A 15,508-nucleotide genomic window follows, 5' to 3' on the forward strand; every position below is an offset into this window, starting at 1 on the left:
ATTTATAAAGAGGGATAAAGTATAAGAGATAAAAGCCTCCTTTATAAGTATAGATTTATTATTATATTTCTTAATTTAATAATTAAATAAGAACTTTTATAACTCTACTATAATAATCCCTTTATAAGATACTTAAAAGTATAGAAAATACTTAAACTAATTAGCTAAAAGTACTACTAATTAACCTTATATTATAATATTAAAGAGTATATATAAATATATTATATATATTAAGTTATAAAGATATTAAGAATTAAGCTAGCTAAATAATTATTTTTATTATTAATAGCTAAAAGGCTATAGTAGAGTATCTTTATAGATTTTATTATAAGGCTTCTCTTATTAAAGAATAAGATTAATAGCTATATATATAATATTATTTTTATTATTATTAATAAATATATTAAATACTCTCTATATATTTTAACTAAAGATATAATAAATATAGAGAAATTAATAAACCTTATATTTAATTAAATTATTATAACTTATAAAGTATCTTCTTTTATTATATTAGACTAAAAATCTCTTTTTACTAATTATTATTAAATTATATTTTATAATATTATAAGAATTAAATATTTATTAAATATAGTCTTTTACTTATAAACTAATAGTTAAATAAAATAATAAAATTAAGTTTTAAAAGGATATCTTTATATCTTTAAGAACTACTAATAAAATAATTAAAGCTTATTATTATTTATAGTAGCTTTTACTTATAATAATTTTAAATATATCTTTATTAATATTATTTTAATATATATATTATATAAATATTATATAAAGATATTAAGTAGTCTATTTAAGGGAGAGATCTAACTTAAGTTAATTAAAGAATAATTAGTAATTATAATAATTATTAAGTAGTTACTAAAGATATACTTAAAGAAGGTATAAGAGTCTTAAATAAAATATTATAATTAAAAGTAATAACTAATATATTATATAATAAATTAAAAGGTATTTATTATTAATATTAATATTAAGTCCTTATAATCCTTTAAGAAGCTTAATAATTATTACTTAAGGCCTTTTTTTATTATAGAGGTAATAAATAAATAAGTATATTATTTATACTTATTTAAAATTTATAAAAGGATTTACTTTATCTTTTATATATTTAAGCTAAAGCTATATTATTAATATAATAGTTATAATAAACCCTTATTATAGCTAATTAAAGTAAAAGATAAGGAGAAGTAAAAAGTAAATAAAATCTTAAATTATTAAATTAATAAAAATAAAGATATATAATATTTAATTATATAAAAAGGATATTTATTATATAAAATATTTTAATAATTTAAGAAAGATTTAAAGAATACTTAAAAGATATTAAAAAACTTCTTAAAAAAGAACTCTCTCTTAAAGTCTATACCCTAATAAGGGTGTCCTAAATAAACCTAAAGTTTTTTCTTATTAAGTTTTCTTTAGGTATTATAGATATTAAGTAAATAAGAATTTATTTATTTATTAGTATAAATCTTCCTCTTTTTTCTTTATAGATTTAAAGGTTTATTAGTAATATCTTAATAAAATTATTTATAATTAAAAAAAACTACTATTATAAGAGTAATTATTATTTATATTATAAAAATATTAAGTTAATATCTCTTTTATTATAATTTATTATTTAATAGATTCTTTATTTTATCTATAACTATTATAAGCTTCTAAACTATTATTATAATATTTTATAAAATAATTAAAAATAGCTAAAATAAAGATATAAATACTATTAAAATAAAGACTATTAAAATTATATTAATAATAAAAGACTAATTTACTACTATTATTAATTAAAGTTAATATTAATAAGTATTTATATTAGCCTTCTAAGTATAGACATCTAATTAAAAGATAATTATTATAGTTATATTAAAGATATTAAGTATAATAAAGACTTTATAAAAATATTATATTTCTTAATTAAAAGTATTACTTTAAGTATAATCTATTATATAAATAATATTACTTATAGTATAATAAAGATACTAGGTACTTATTAATATAAAATAGATATATTAAATAAAGTACTTTATATTTATAATATTAATATAATATATATATTAAAGCTAATTAAAAGTATTAAATATACCTCCTTAAATAAGAGTAGCTATATATATATTTATATTTTAGATAGTCTTTATAATCTTAAATTTAATTAACTTTAAGCTAAAGATAAAATAATTATTATAAATAAACTTAAATAAATTATTAAAAAATTAAGTATAATAAGTAGAGGGCATCTCCTTAAGAATTTTATTATTAAAAAAAGTAGTCTTTTATATTAAATAAACTAAAAAGATATTATTTATCTTCTTTAAGTTATTATTAAATAAATATAATATTAAAGTTAAGGAAATAAAATAAAGGGTAAAATAAGATATTATTTTTTTATTATTAATAGCTACTATATATTAAAACTATTAAAAAATAATAGATTAATAAGAAGTAAGTACTTATTTTATAGGTTATTATTATATATTATTAAAAAATTAATAAAATAAGGGAATAGTTATTAAGATAATTTATTAAGATATAGATAAGAAGAAATTAAACTTATTTTATCTAATTAACTCTTAATAGCTTATAATTATTAAGAAAAAAAGGCTATATATATTAAAGGACCTTATTAGAAAACTAAAAAATAAAAATTAAATTATATAAGATAATAGTATTTATATCTTAATATTTAATAAATATAGACTTTATTTTATTTACTTAATCTTTAAGAATACTTTTTCTTAATATATTTAACTTTTACTTATACTTTTTATCTCTTTATTAATAAACTCTTATATTTAATATTATATCTATATTATATTTAATTAAAGTCTACTTATAAGAATAGCTATTTTTTATTTATTTTTATAATAGCTTAAGGCTAAGCCTCTTAAAAAAGGGGAATAATTATAAGACTAATACTAATACTAATCTATAACTTATTTAATTAAGTATATTTTATAACTATTAATTAATATTAAGTATTAATTAGGTATTTATTAAGTATTTTATTTAAAGTTAAGATATATATAATCTCTCTAGATAGATATTAAGACCTTAAGTATTTTATCTTATTCTCTTATTAGACCTACTATAGACTTCTTATATCCCTAGACCTTACTATTATCTAGTTATACTAATATATCCCTTATTAACCCCCTTAAACAGTGTGAGGTCACTGCTTACACTCACTTATATATATATATAAGTTAGTTCTTAAAGGAAGAAGATAAAGTCCTATTTATATTTACCTACCTAAAAGGATTAGTATTTAAATAGTTTAAACCTTTCCTATAGGATTAGAGAGATAATAGTGATAATAATTATAATAATAATATAGAAGTGTGATATCATGGATGATATTGTGATCACTGTCCTAAGTCGCGCCAGGCGGAATCACCTTGGCGTACGCCAAGGTGTCTACTGACCATGATATACACTCTGCCATAATCTCTTAATTATAGTAGAGTATTATATATAAGTTCTCACCTTAACCTAAGGATTAATAGATTCTATAGAGTTCTATCACCACCTGGTTGCTTAACTCTAATAAGCTAAAGGAGGGTATATAGATACCTCCCCTTTAACCTATATGTAAGCAGTGACCTTGCACTGCTTGGGGTGGGTAGGTGAGATATTGATATAACTAGGTAATAGTAAGGTCCAGGTGTTACGGCACTAACCACCTAGTGGTCTTATTAGGCAGAATGGTTGGCAGAAGACTTCTGATAAGAAGTTGTAGAAATATAAGGCTAACTTAGGAGTTATATAATATTATAACTAGGGCTATATAGATATTATAGCTAGAGCTATATAGATATTATAGCTAGGGCTATATAGATATCATAGCTAGGGCTATAATAAAAGGACTATATAAGGACACTTATTTATTAATATATTTAGTTCTCTATAATTCTTACTATTAATTAAATTACTTAAGTACTAGTTAATTTAAATAGACTTACTAAACTTATTCTTATATATAGGAAATAGACTTACTAAACTTATTCTTATATATAGGGATAAGGACCTTACTTCCCTTATACTTAATTAACCTCTACTTATTCTATTAAAGGACTAAATATAGTTAGGGACTATAGTCTATCTAGATAAAGTATACCTAAAGAATTATAATATAGCTAAAAGACTAGGTCACTAATCTTATTTAAGCTGATTAGTAATACTTAAGATCTTAGGGTTAATAATAAAAGAATTATCCTCTTAAATTAATACTATTAAATAAGATTCTAAGTAATTATATTAATAACTTAAGAGTATATAGTAAAATAATAATAATAAGTAATACTAATACTAGTACTAGAGCTGTAAAGACCATAAGTAATATTAAGCCTAAAAATACTATATTAAGAGAAGAACTTAATAATATATTAAAGTAACTCTAAGAAATAATTATAAGACTAAAATAAAAAATTATTTAATAAGGCTATATAGAAAAGATTAAGGTCTGTGCACCTAAACTATTTAATAGTATATATAGTCACTTAAAAACTTTTCTAGTCTAAATAGATATATATTTATATATATATATAAGCCAGTTCTTAAAAGAAGAAGATAAAGTACTATTTATATCTATCTACTTAAAAGAATTAATATTTAAATAGTTTAAACCTTTCCTGCAGGATTAGAGAGATAATAGTGATAATAACTATAATAATAATATAGAAGAAATCTTTAGAGACTATAGCCAGTTAAAATAATATTTATAACTAACCTTTAGAGATATTAATATAATAAGAAATATAAAATAAAGAATTTAAAAGTTATAATAGACTAAATTAGCTAATAATTATATATTATAATTCTAATAGCTTACTATATACCTTAATTAGAGTAATAATATACTTATTATAATATTTAAGTAAGGTCTAAAACCAGTGGTTTAAGAATAAATAATCTAGAAAGAATAACCTATAAAACTTAGTAGAATAATTAAATAAGTAGTAAAAATTAATAACTAACTCTATAATTTCTAGAAAAGATAAAAATTTTAAAAGATATATATACCTTAAAGTAAGAACTAAGGAAATTAGGCTAATATAGGCAGAAGGTAATAATCTAGGATAGGAGGATATAATAATCTATATAGACCTAGACCTATAAAACTTAATATAGTTAAAGAATAGCTAAAAAGAAGAGTATTTAGTAGATAATACTATAACTATTAGAAATAAAGATATATAGTAAAGGACTATAAGAGACTAAAGAAGAAATAAATAACTAATAGGAGCTAATTATAGGCTACTTAAGAAAAATAATAATATAATTAAGAAAAATAGTAATTACTATAACTATATTAATAAGAAAGTTAATATAATAGTTATAAATAGAAAATATTTAGATATACTAAAGAAATAGAAAATCTATTAATAGAATATAATATTAATAGGTATAAGTAGTCTACTAAATTTAAGACTAAATTAATAAGTAAACTAGTAGAAACTATAACCTCTATTAATAACTATAAACTTAAAGAGTAAGATATTAATTAGGATAAAATCCTTAAGAGCTAGGGTTAGACTTAGTATATAAATATAGCTTTATCTAGCTATATATCTAGTAAATAAAGTAATATTAAGAAACTAGAAGTTATCTAAGAAAATCTTAAGGGCTAGAAAGAGCCATAACTACCTAAGTAAATTTATTAATACTAGAATTTAATATATTAGGAAAAGAAAAGTAAAAACTAAAAATAATATAAGTAAGAATACTTAGAACTAGAGAAATACTTACTAATATATAAGGAATATAATACTAATAATAGTTACTATAATAAAGTAATTAAAGATGTGGAAAAATAATAAAATAAAGAATTTAATTATAAATATTATAAATAATTATAGTATTTATATATTACCTGCATAAATCACCCTTATTACTTATAGATCCTATAGATTATATACTATAATTCTATATATAAGCACTATTAATTTATAAAGATTATTACTAAATAGAGCCTAAGAAGGCCCTACTTTATAATTAATAATAAATATAAATACTTATACTAATATAATAAATATATTTATAAAGAATACTAAAGATATCTAAAATATAAACTTATATATTAGAGTTTCTACTATAAAGATTAGTGTGCAACTTATTATAAAGATAAGTAAAATAAAGGCTATAGTCTAAAGAAACTAGCTAACTTTATTTAGTAGAATAATAAAAAAAAAATTAGAAGATAAATAGTATAATATAAATAAAAGAGACTATAATTACCCTAAAAGTAATATTATAGTGATAAAAGAAGGATGACACCTAAAATTTATAGCTAGTATTAATAATAACCTAGTTTAAACTATACTTAACTTAAGGGCTATAAGAAATTTTATAAACCCTTAATTTATATAAGTTATAAAGATATAAGTATATAGACTAGTATAATATAAACCTATTTATAGCCTAAATAAAGAAAAACTCAGCACTAAAAGTATAAGATATATAAAGAAGATAGTTATAAAAATATATAATCACTATAAAAGAATTAAGTTTATAATTAATTTATTAGGAGAATATAATATAGTATTAGGGATCTTATAGCTTAAGGATTATAATTTAATAATAAATTAGAGAATTAGTTAATTCTAACTAAATAACTATTAATATAGAAAGTCTAATAAGAGAGGCGCAGACAAGCTATTATCTTATAATAAAAAATTAAAGAATCTAGTTAATAAGAAGTAATCTTAAGATAAGATTAAATAATAAACTAGAATAGTAGACTAGAGACTAAAGCAGTATATATAAATACTATAAAATAAAAATAAATTTATTAAAGTTATATAGAACTAAAAAAATAAAAGTAAATAACTAGCTATAGTCATAGAAGAAAAGTAATTACTAAAAGACTATTAATAGTTTAAAGAAATATTTAAAGCATTAGAAAGACTATTATTATTAAAATATAAAAAGTATAATCACTAAATTCCCTTAGTGCTAGAAACTAAACTAAAGAGTATAAAAATCTACTAAATATTAAAGAAAGAGTCTAGGACTCTTAAAGATTATATTAAGAATATATTAATAAAAAGATAAATATAACTCTTAAACTCACTAATAAGATATCTAGTCCTATAAGTACTAAAGAAAGATAGTATACTATAACTATATATTAACTATTAATAATTAAATAAAATTATAATTAAGGACTAATATATGCTACCCTTAATATAAGAAATATAAGATTAAATTAGGGATATAAAATAATTTATAAAATTAGATATTATAGATGCCTATAATTAAATTTAAATTACAAAAGATAAAGAATAGAAAATAATATTTAAAACTAAATTTAGATACTATAAATACTTAGTTATATCTTTTAGATTAACTAATATACTAGTAATATAGTAATATTATATAATAGAGGTATTATAATATTATATCTATAATTTTATTATTATATACCTAAATAATATTCTTATCTACTTAAAAATACTTAAGAAATATAGATAGTATATCTAATTAATCCTATATATAATTAGATAAGTAAAGCTATAACTAAAACTAAAGAAATATAAATTCTATATTTAAGAAATAGATTTTTTAAGACACTAAATCATGATCTATAGAATTAAAATAGATAAGAATAAGATATAGGTAATCTAGGATTAGCCTATACTAACTAATATAAAAGAACTATAATAGTTTATAGAATTAATAAATTACTATTAATAATATCTATATAAATATATAAATAATATAGGACTACTATTTAAACTTATAAAAAAGACTACTAAATAGAAATAAGAAAAAGAATAGGAGGAAGTATTTAAAAAAATTAAATATTAAATTATAATAGTATTAATAATAGTATAATATAACCTAAAAAAAGTAATAATAATTAAATCTAATATATTAGATTTTATAATTAAGGTAAGGATAATATAACCTAATAGTAAAGAAAAAAAAAGACCTATTACTTTTTAATTAAGATAACTTAATCTAGTAGAACTAAACTATAATATTTATAATAAAGAATTATTAGTAATTATTATAGTCTTTAAATAATAGAGAGTATATCTTAAAGGAGTATAATATATAATTATTATAAAATTAGACTACCTAAATTTAATCTATTTTATTATAATAAAATAACTTATATAATAGTAAGTAAGATATATAGAAATCTTATTTTAATATAACTTTAAGATTTAGCACTATCTAAGAACCTAGAATATATAGATAGATATATTTAGCTAAAGATTAGATTATAAGCTAGATAGAAAGAAACTATTACTCACTATTCTAAAAATAAATATAAAAGATATAATAAAGTATAACTATCTATAGATAGCAGCAACCTTAAAGATCCAAGAAAATCTTATTATAGAAGAAATTTAAAAAGAAATAGTAAAAAATATAATATTATAGGAAATTATAAAAAGATTAAAAGAATACTAAATAAGGAAAAAAAATAGGATTATCTACTATAAAGGTCTAATCTATATACCTAAAATAAAATAATATAAAATCATCTAGATGCACTATAATTCTTTAATATATAGATATCTAGAAACTAAGTAAATAATAGAGCTAATTAACTAAAACTACTATTTCCTAAATATATAGAGAAAAATAAGATAGTATATTAAGAACTATAAAGATTATATAAGAAATAAAAGTAAAAGATATAAAGTATATAGAAAAATATAATTAATAGAAGTACTATTAAGAGTATAAGAATAGATTATTATTAACTTTATTACTAAGTTACCTAAAACACTAAATAGGAATAATATAATAATAGTCACTATAGATTAATTAATAAAATATATATATCTTATAGTAATAATAAAAAAGATTAATACTAAAGAACTGGTAAAAATCTTTATAAAAGAAATTATAATACTTTATAGGATTCTAGATAAAATCACTATAAATAGAGATAAGCTATTTATATTAAAATTTTAAGAATTACTTATAAATATAATAAGGGTAGAATAGTAAATATCTACTATATATTATTTATAGATAAATAGATAAACTAAAAGGATAAATTAAACTATTAAGTAATACTTAAGATATTATATTAACTACTAGTAGGACAACTAGGATATACTACTACTAATAATATAGTTTATATTTAATAATATAAAGTATAAAATTATAGGGGAAATACTTTTTTATATAAACTATAGATATCACCTAAAGATAGCAGGAGAACTAAAGAAAAAGAAATTAATAATAAAAGAAATTAATAAAATTATAAAAAATATTATATAATTATAGATATAACTATTAAGGGATATTAACTTCTTAAACCTATAGGTTAAATATTATTATAATAAGAACTATCTAAAGGGACTAGATCTTAAAAAGGGGGAGAAAGTTTAGCTACTATAATATAATATTAAAATTAAATAATTAAGTAATAAACTAGATTATTAAAAACTTAGACCTTTTAAAATTAAAGAAAGAACTAAAGAAGTTAACTATAAATTAAAACTACTAGAAAGTATAAAAAGAATTTACCTAGTTTTTTATATTATATTATTAGAACTAGCACTAAAAAATAGTAAACTAGCTAAAGAAATTAATATTACTAAAGAAATAAAAAATAAGTATAAAGTTAAAAAGGTTATTAACTATAAATAAGTTAATAGATAACTATACTACCTAATTAAATAGAAAAACTACCTATTAGAAGAGAATATATAGAAACTAGTTAAAAACTTAATAAACTACTAATATATAGTATAGGAATATTATTAGTATTAGTAGAGTTAATATTTACTTAAAAAGAAAGTAGTATTTAATTAAGTAATTAACTTAAAGATAAAGTCTTTATAGTAGCTATAATATATATAGCCTCTTCTTCTTCCTTTTATTAATATTTATCTTCTTCTAGTTTTTTAAGTTCTTCTATTTTCTTTATATTATAAATAATAAAATTGCCAGCACATTTCTAAAGGAGCTCTTATTATTTAAATAAGTAATTAATTTTAGCCTAGATCTAAGCCTTAGCAGTATAGGTATGCCTCTTTTTATTATATAAATATTACTATATAGCCATAAGATAATACTATTTAGTATCTAAGAAAGTTAATTTTAATTCTTTATATTTATAACCACTAGCATAAATATACTTACTATACTAATTAGAACTTTTAGATTTTATATAAGTCTTATTAAAATAAGTATAATAAGTATAAGAGAAGACTATTTAGAAACCTTCCTCTTTAATCTTATAAGATAGATTATTTTTCTTAATTAATAAGTGAGAAGCCATAATCAGCAGGAAGTAATAAGAAAAGAAAGTGATTTATATAATAAAGATATAGAGCAACTAGCACCTATTTATATCTTTAAGAGATAAAGACTTAAAAAAGAGAGAGTAATATTATAGTACTAACTATTTAATAGTCTTATTAGGCAGAATAGTTAATAGGAGACTTTTAATAAGAAATTATAGAAATATAAGGCTAACTTAGGAATTATATAATATTATAACTAGGGCTATATAGATATTATAGCTAGGGCTATATAGATATTATAGCCAGGGCTATATAGATATTATAGTTAGAGCTATAATAGGAGGACTATATAAGGATGCTTATTTACTAATATATTTAGTTCTCTATAATTCTTACTATTAATTAAATTACTTAAGTACTAGTTAATTTAAATAGACTTATTAAACTTATTCCTATATATAGAGATAAGGACCTTACTTCTCTTATACTTAATTAACCTCTACTTATTCTATTAAAGGACTGAACATAGTTAGGGACTATGGTCCGCCTAGGTGAAGTATACCTAAAGGACTGTGGTATAGCTAAGAGACTAGGTCACTAATCTTGTTTGAGCTGATCAGTGATACTTGGGATCCCAGGGTTAGTAACACTAGGGATATAAGAAGTCTATAGTAGGTCTAATAAGAGAATAAGATAAAGTGCTTAAGGTCCTATTATCTATCTAGGGGGGGTGGTATATATCTTAACTCTAAGCAGGGTACTTAATAGGTGCCTGACTAATGCCTAATATCAACTATTAGTCGCAGGGTATGCTTAGTCATATGGGTTATAGGGCGGCGTCAGTGCCGGCCTTACATCAGCATAACAAAGAGATCTAATATTTCAAAAGTGGGTCATGAAGGCACCAGAGATCGCCCCACCCAGATGCGCTTCGGGCATCATTCGAGGTGTACAACATCAATCTATTGATTACGTACAGAAACTTGTTTAAGGCTAGCTTAGATATAAATTGCCTTTGTTGAATTTGCAAGAGGTTGAATATACACTAATCTAACTCTCATTGACTATCTTACTGGCCTGATCCAACTTAGTAGTATAGAGCTTTGGCTCACTCCTTGTCCTGCCTCGCCTATAAATTCTTTACAGGGATTGCGCCATTTTCAAAAAAGTACATTTTTCTAATTGATTGCTATGCAGCAGACCCACAAGGCTTTCTGCTGTGTACGGAGTACCCGCTCCGGGCCGTGGCTAGGTATGGGGACTGATGTTCGACAACCGTCCAGAGCAATGAACCAGGATAGCCTGATCTAACTATCTAGACTATATAAGTATTTATTTATATATTAATTACCTCAGTTGCCACCTATAAAGTGGTGTGTTAGCCTATAGTTTGGCTCAAAGAACCAATTAGCTAAAGACTATGCGCATATACTAGCCCAGTGTATTCTATTCTAACTTCTGTGACCAATCGTGATCATTGCATGTAAGGAATATCAGCAAGAAATCAGGTTTCAGGGGCCAGACGATGGCCGAGTATGAAATGAGGCATACACCGCTTCAGTATGCCATCGTGAAAGGTGTTTTCCCAAGTAGCTCGCTCGAGATGTGCCAGCAGTTGAGGGATTTCTCATATCAATAGGGAATAGAAGATCCTATATGCCCTAGAACGTGAACCAAAACCTGTTTCTCTATTATAGTACTGACTGGTATAGAAAACCTCTTACAGACGACATAAGAGTATTGATTGTACTTTTGTGCCAAACTGAAGTGGATGAAGAGAATGAACAGAAGATATAAGTAGAGTAGGACAGGGATAGTGCTCCATCTCTGCATGTCACAGGGCTCGAATTATCCCTTGGTGAATACAAATCTAGTAGAGGCTGTGGAAATCTTTATACTATAGTGGAATACCCTTCTTAGTGCTATACCCTTCTTAGTGCTATACCCTTTTTTTTTTCTTCTTTTAAGGCACTATGACTCGCTCAGAGACAGGGGAACAAAGAACAAAAAAGAGGATGCATGGCTAGACATGCAGCCCTCGGCTATCTGATGCAAGGGATAGAGCATTTTCGGTGGCGTAGGATACCATATATATCTAATTTGAAGGACTCTATCATCTGTTAAGAGCTAAGTTAACTTGTATTGGAGTGTTGACAGATACGGCTAAATTGACCAGGTGAGTCCACATTTTATACAAACAAACTGGAGCTGGCGGCTTCAGGTTGAGATTGCTGCTAACAGCTACACATAGCAAAAGCCACAGGAGTTTCACAAACAGAGCCTGTTAGCCATGTCGACAGAGAGTTGCGAGGTCCAGCACCAGATTGACTGTCTGGAAGCCTGGGTTCTCCAAGCCGTGGAGCAGTTCAAACCTACCAAGGGCTTGCTGAAGGTCAGCAGCGTGAACAACCAGCTAGGAGTTCTGATCAAGCTGGATGGGGGAGTCGAAGATGTTCTGGCGCGACTGCAGAGGGAGGATATTCGCCAGCTGGTGCAGAACCACGTCCAGGTGGGCTGCGATTTCACGGCTTCCTTGGTGCTGGATGGAAGCGGTCATTCGGAGACGCTGCTGGTTCTGCGGTTTTTGGAGAGGAGTCAAGCCAGAGCGCCGGAGAAGGGCCCCCGGAGCTTGTGTCGGGAGGAGAGGTGTGCACCGCTCATCGAGATACATTGCCAGGCTCGTCCAGAGGGGCTGGCACTGCATCTCGTCTCGCCTTCCGCCGCCGAGGCGCAAGTATTCTTGCAACATCTGGATTTGCGAGCCCGACAGGCGATTTCCACCCGTACCCTCGCCGAGATACCGGGGGAGACTGCGTCTGCTGCGTCCGACAGCGAGCTCCGGGTGATCTGGGGCTGGAATGCCACCGTTCCCGCTGCGGTGCCGAGATGTGTTCACGATATCATTGCCGAGCAAGCCCAACAGCAGCCATATGCGCCAGCAATCTCTGCCTGGGATGGCGAGCTGGACTACGAGCAACTAGATCGGATTGCCACCCAGTTAGCCCACTACCTGGTGCAGCTGGGTGCTGGACCGGAGGACATCATCCCCCTCTGTTTTGAAAAGTCCAAGTGGATGATCGTGGCGATTCTGGCCGTGATGAAGTCGGGGGCTGTCATCGCCGCGCTGGACCCGACGCAGCCCGAGGATCGCCTGCGAACCATTGTGAAGCAACTGCAGCCACGATGGATGCTGGCATCGCCAGCATCCATGGGATTGGCGAGCCGCCTGGGAAGCAGCAGTGTGATCTCTCTCAACGACGGCCTCGTGCAGCAACTGCCCGACGCCAAAGACAGAGACCTGCCAGTTGTTGATCCCGCCAGTGACCTGTACGTGGTCTTCACGTCGGGCAGTACAGGAACGCCCAAGGGCGTCATGATCAACCATACCAACTTTAGCAGCGCCATTGCCTACCAGCAGGATGCCCTGGGGATCAACGGCACGGCGAGAGTGTTTGACTTTGCTTCCTACGCCTTTGATCTCGCCTGGGGGAACATCATCCATACCCTGGCCGCCGGGGGGTGTCTCTGTATCCCTTGCGAAAGCGAGCGCCGGGGGAACATCACCGAGGCAATCCGCCGGCTGGGGGTGAACCATCTTCAGCTGACCCCCAGCGTTGCTCGCCTTATTGATCCCCAAGAGATCCCCGACGTGCGGTTGATCCTTTTGATCGGAGAGCCGATGACCCAGGCCGATGTTGCGCAATGGACGCCGTATTGCACCCTGATCAATTCCTACGGCCCTGCCGAGTGCACGGTGGCGGTGACCTTCCAGACAATCGAGCACGGCAAGCCCTGGGACTCAAGCATGGGCAAAGGCGTCGCGTGCAATACCTGGATTGTGGATGAGGCCCATGGAGACCGGCTGGTGCCTCTTGGCCACACCGGCGAGTTGTGGCTGGAGGGGCCGCTGGTGGGACAAGGATATCTGGGAGACTTGACCAAGACGGCGGCGAGCTTTGTAGAGGATCCTGCCTGGCTGACACAGGGGATCCCCGGTTTCCCGGCACGCCGAGGCCGGCTATACAGAACGGGGGACCTGGTGCGCTATAACCGGGACGGCTCGCTGGTCTACGTCGCCCGCAAGGACACGCAGGTCAAGCTCCGGGGCCAGCGCGTAGAGCTGGGCGATGTGGAATATCATCTGCAGCTTGCACTGCCCGAGAAAGTGCTCGCTGTGGCGGCCGAGGCCATCACCCCCCGGGGCGGCAGTAGCCCTATCCTGGTGGCATACCTGGCTCTCGGCGAAGCAGCAACCAGCACTGCAGAGACCACCCGGGAGAGCCTTGCCAGCTGCATAGATGGAGTGGAGGAGTACCTGGTCGAGCAGCTGCCTCGCTACATGGTACCCAGCATGTATGTGGCCGTGCCCCAGATGCCGATGACCACGACGGGGAAGACAGACCGGCTCCGCCTGCGTGAGATCGGGTCGTCTCTAACCCTCGATCAGCTCGCCGCATTGCAGCCGTCGCGAACAGTGCCGAGCGAGGCTCCGCAGACCGAGATGGAGCACCGGCTTCAACAGCTCTGGGCGGCAACGCTGAATATAAGCCCCGGCAGCATCAGCATAGGAGATAGCTTCCTCCGGATCGGCGGAGAATCCATGGCTGCCATCCGCTTGGTGCAGCTCTGCCGGAAGGAGGGCATCACGCTGACCGTGGCCGATATCTTCAACCACCCGCGGCTCGCCGAGATGGCGCAAGCAGCCCAGCGTGCACGCCCTCTGGACGCACCGCCAACCGTCGCTCCGTTCTCCCTGCTGCGCAAGGGCGAAGAGGTGCGGGATTGCTGTGCTCTGGCTGCGGCAGAATGCGGCGTTGCAGCAGACTCCATCGCCGATCTCCTGCCCTGCACACCTCTCCAGGAAGGCCTGTTGGCGTTGACTGTCAAGCAGGCCGGCGAATATGTCCGCCAGATTGTGTCTGAGCTGCCTGCCAGCGTGGATATGCTACGCTTCCGGGCTGCCTGGGCACAGGTGATCCATGAAGCGGCGATACTGCGAACCAGGATTGTAGACCTGCCAGACGTCGGGCTCCGGCAAGTTGTCCTCGCCGGACAGCCTGAATGGGCTACCGGCAGTGATTTCGAGCACTTTCTGGAGTGTGAGGAAGCAAGGCCGATGGGACTGGGGACCCCCTTGGCGCGGTTTGGCCTCGTGTCGGATGCAGCGCAGGGCAAGGCCTTCTTCGTGTGGACCATCCATCACGCTCTGTATGATGGCTGGTCACTGCCAGCGATGGTGGAGCGGATGGAAGCCATCTATGCCGGCGAGAGCCGTGATCCGC

At 29.4% G+C, this 15,508-nt stretch overlaps 1 protein-coding gene across 1 annotated transcript in view; it reads left to right on the top strand.

Moving 5' to 3' along the window:
• Positions 1-12,516: 12,516 nt before the first annotated feature.
• ASPZODRAFT_20839 (hypothetical protein) overlaps positions 12,517-15,508 on the top strand; it is a gene marked incomplete at both ends in the record, with an annotated part of 32,231 nt that continues 29,239 nt past the window's right edge. Inside the window, one exon of the mRNA XM_022727684.1 lies at positions 12,517-15,499. Within this exon, the coding sequence (XP_022576540.1) occupies positions 12,517-15,499 (2,983 nt within the window). The remainder of the gene's footprint in view (positions 15,500-15,508) is intronic.

This window comes from Penicilliopsis zonata (genome assembly GCF_001890105.1).
Source record: "Penicilliopsis zonata CBS 506.65 unplaced genomic scaffold ASPZOscaffold_45, whole genome shotgun sequence".
Classification (NCBI taxonomy): Eukaryota; Fungi; Ascomycota; class Eurotiomycetes; order Eurotiales; family Aspergillaceae; genus Penicilliopsis; species Penicilliopsis zonata.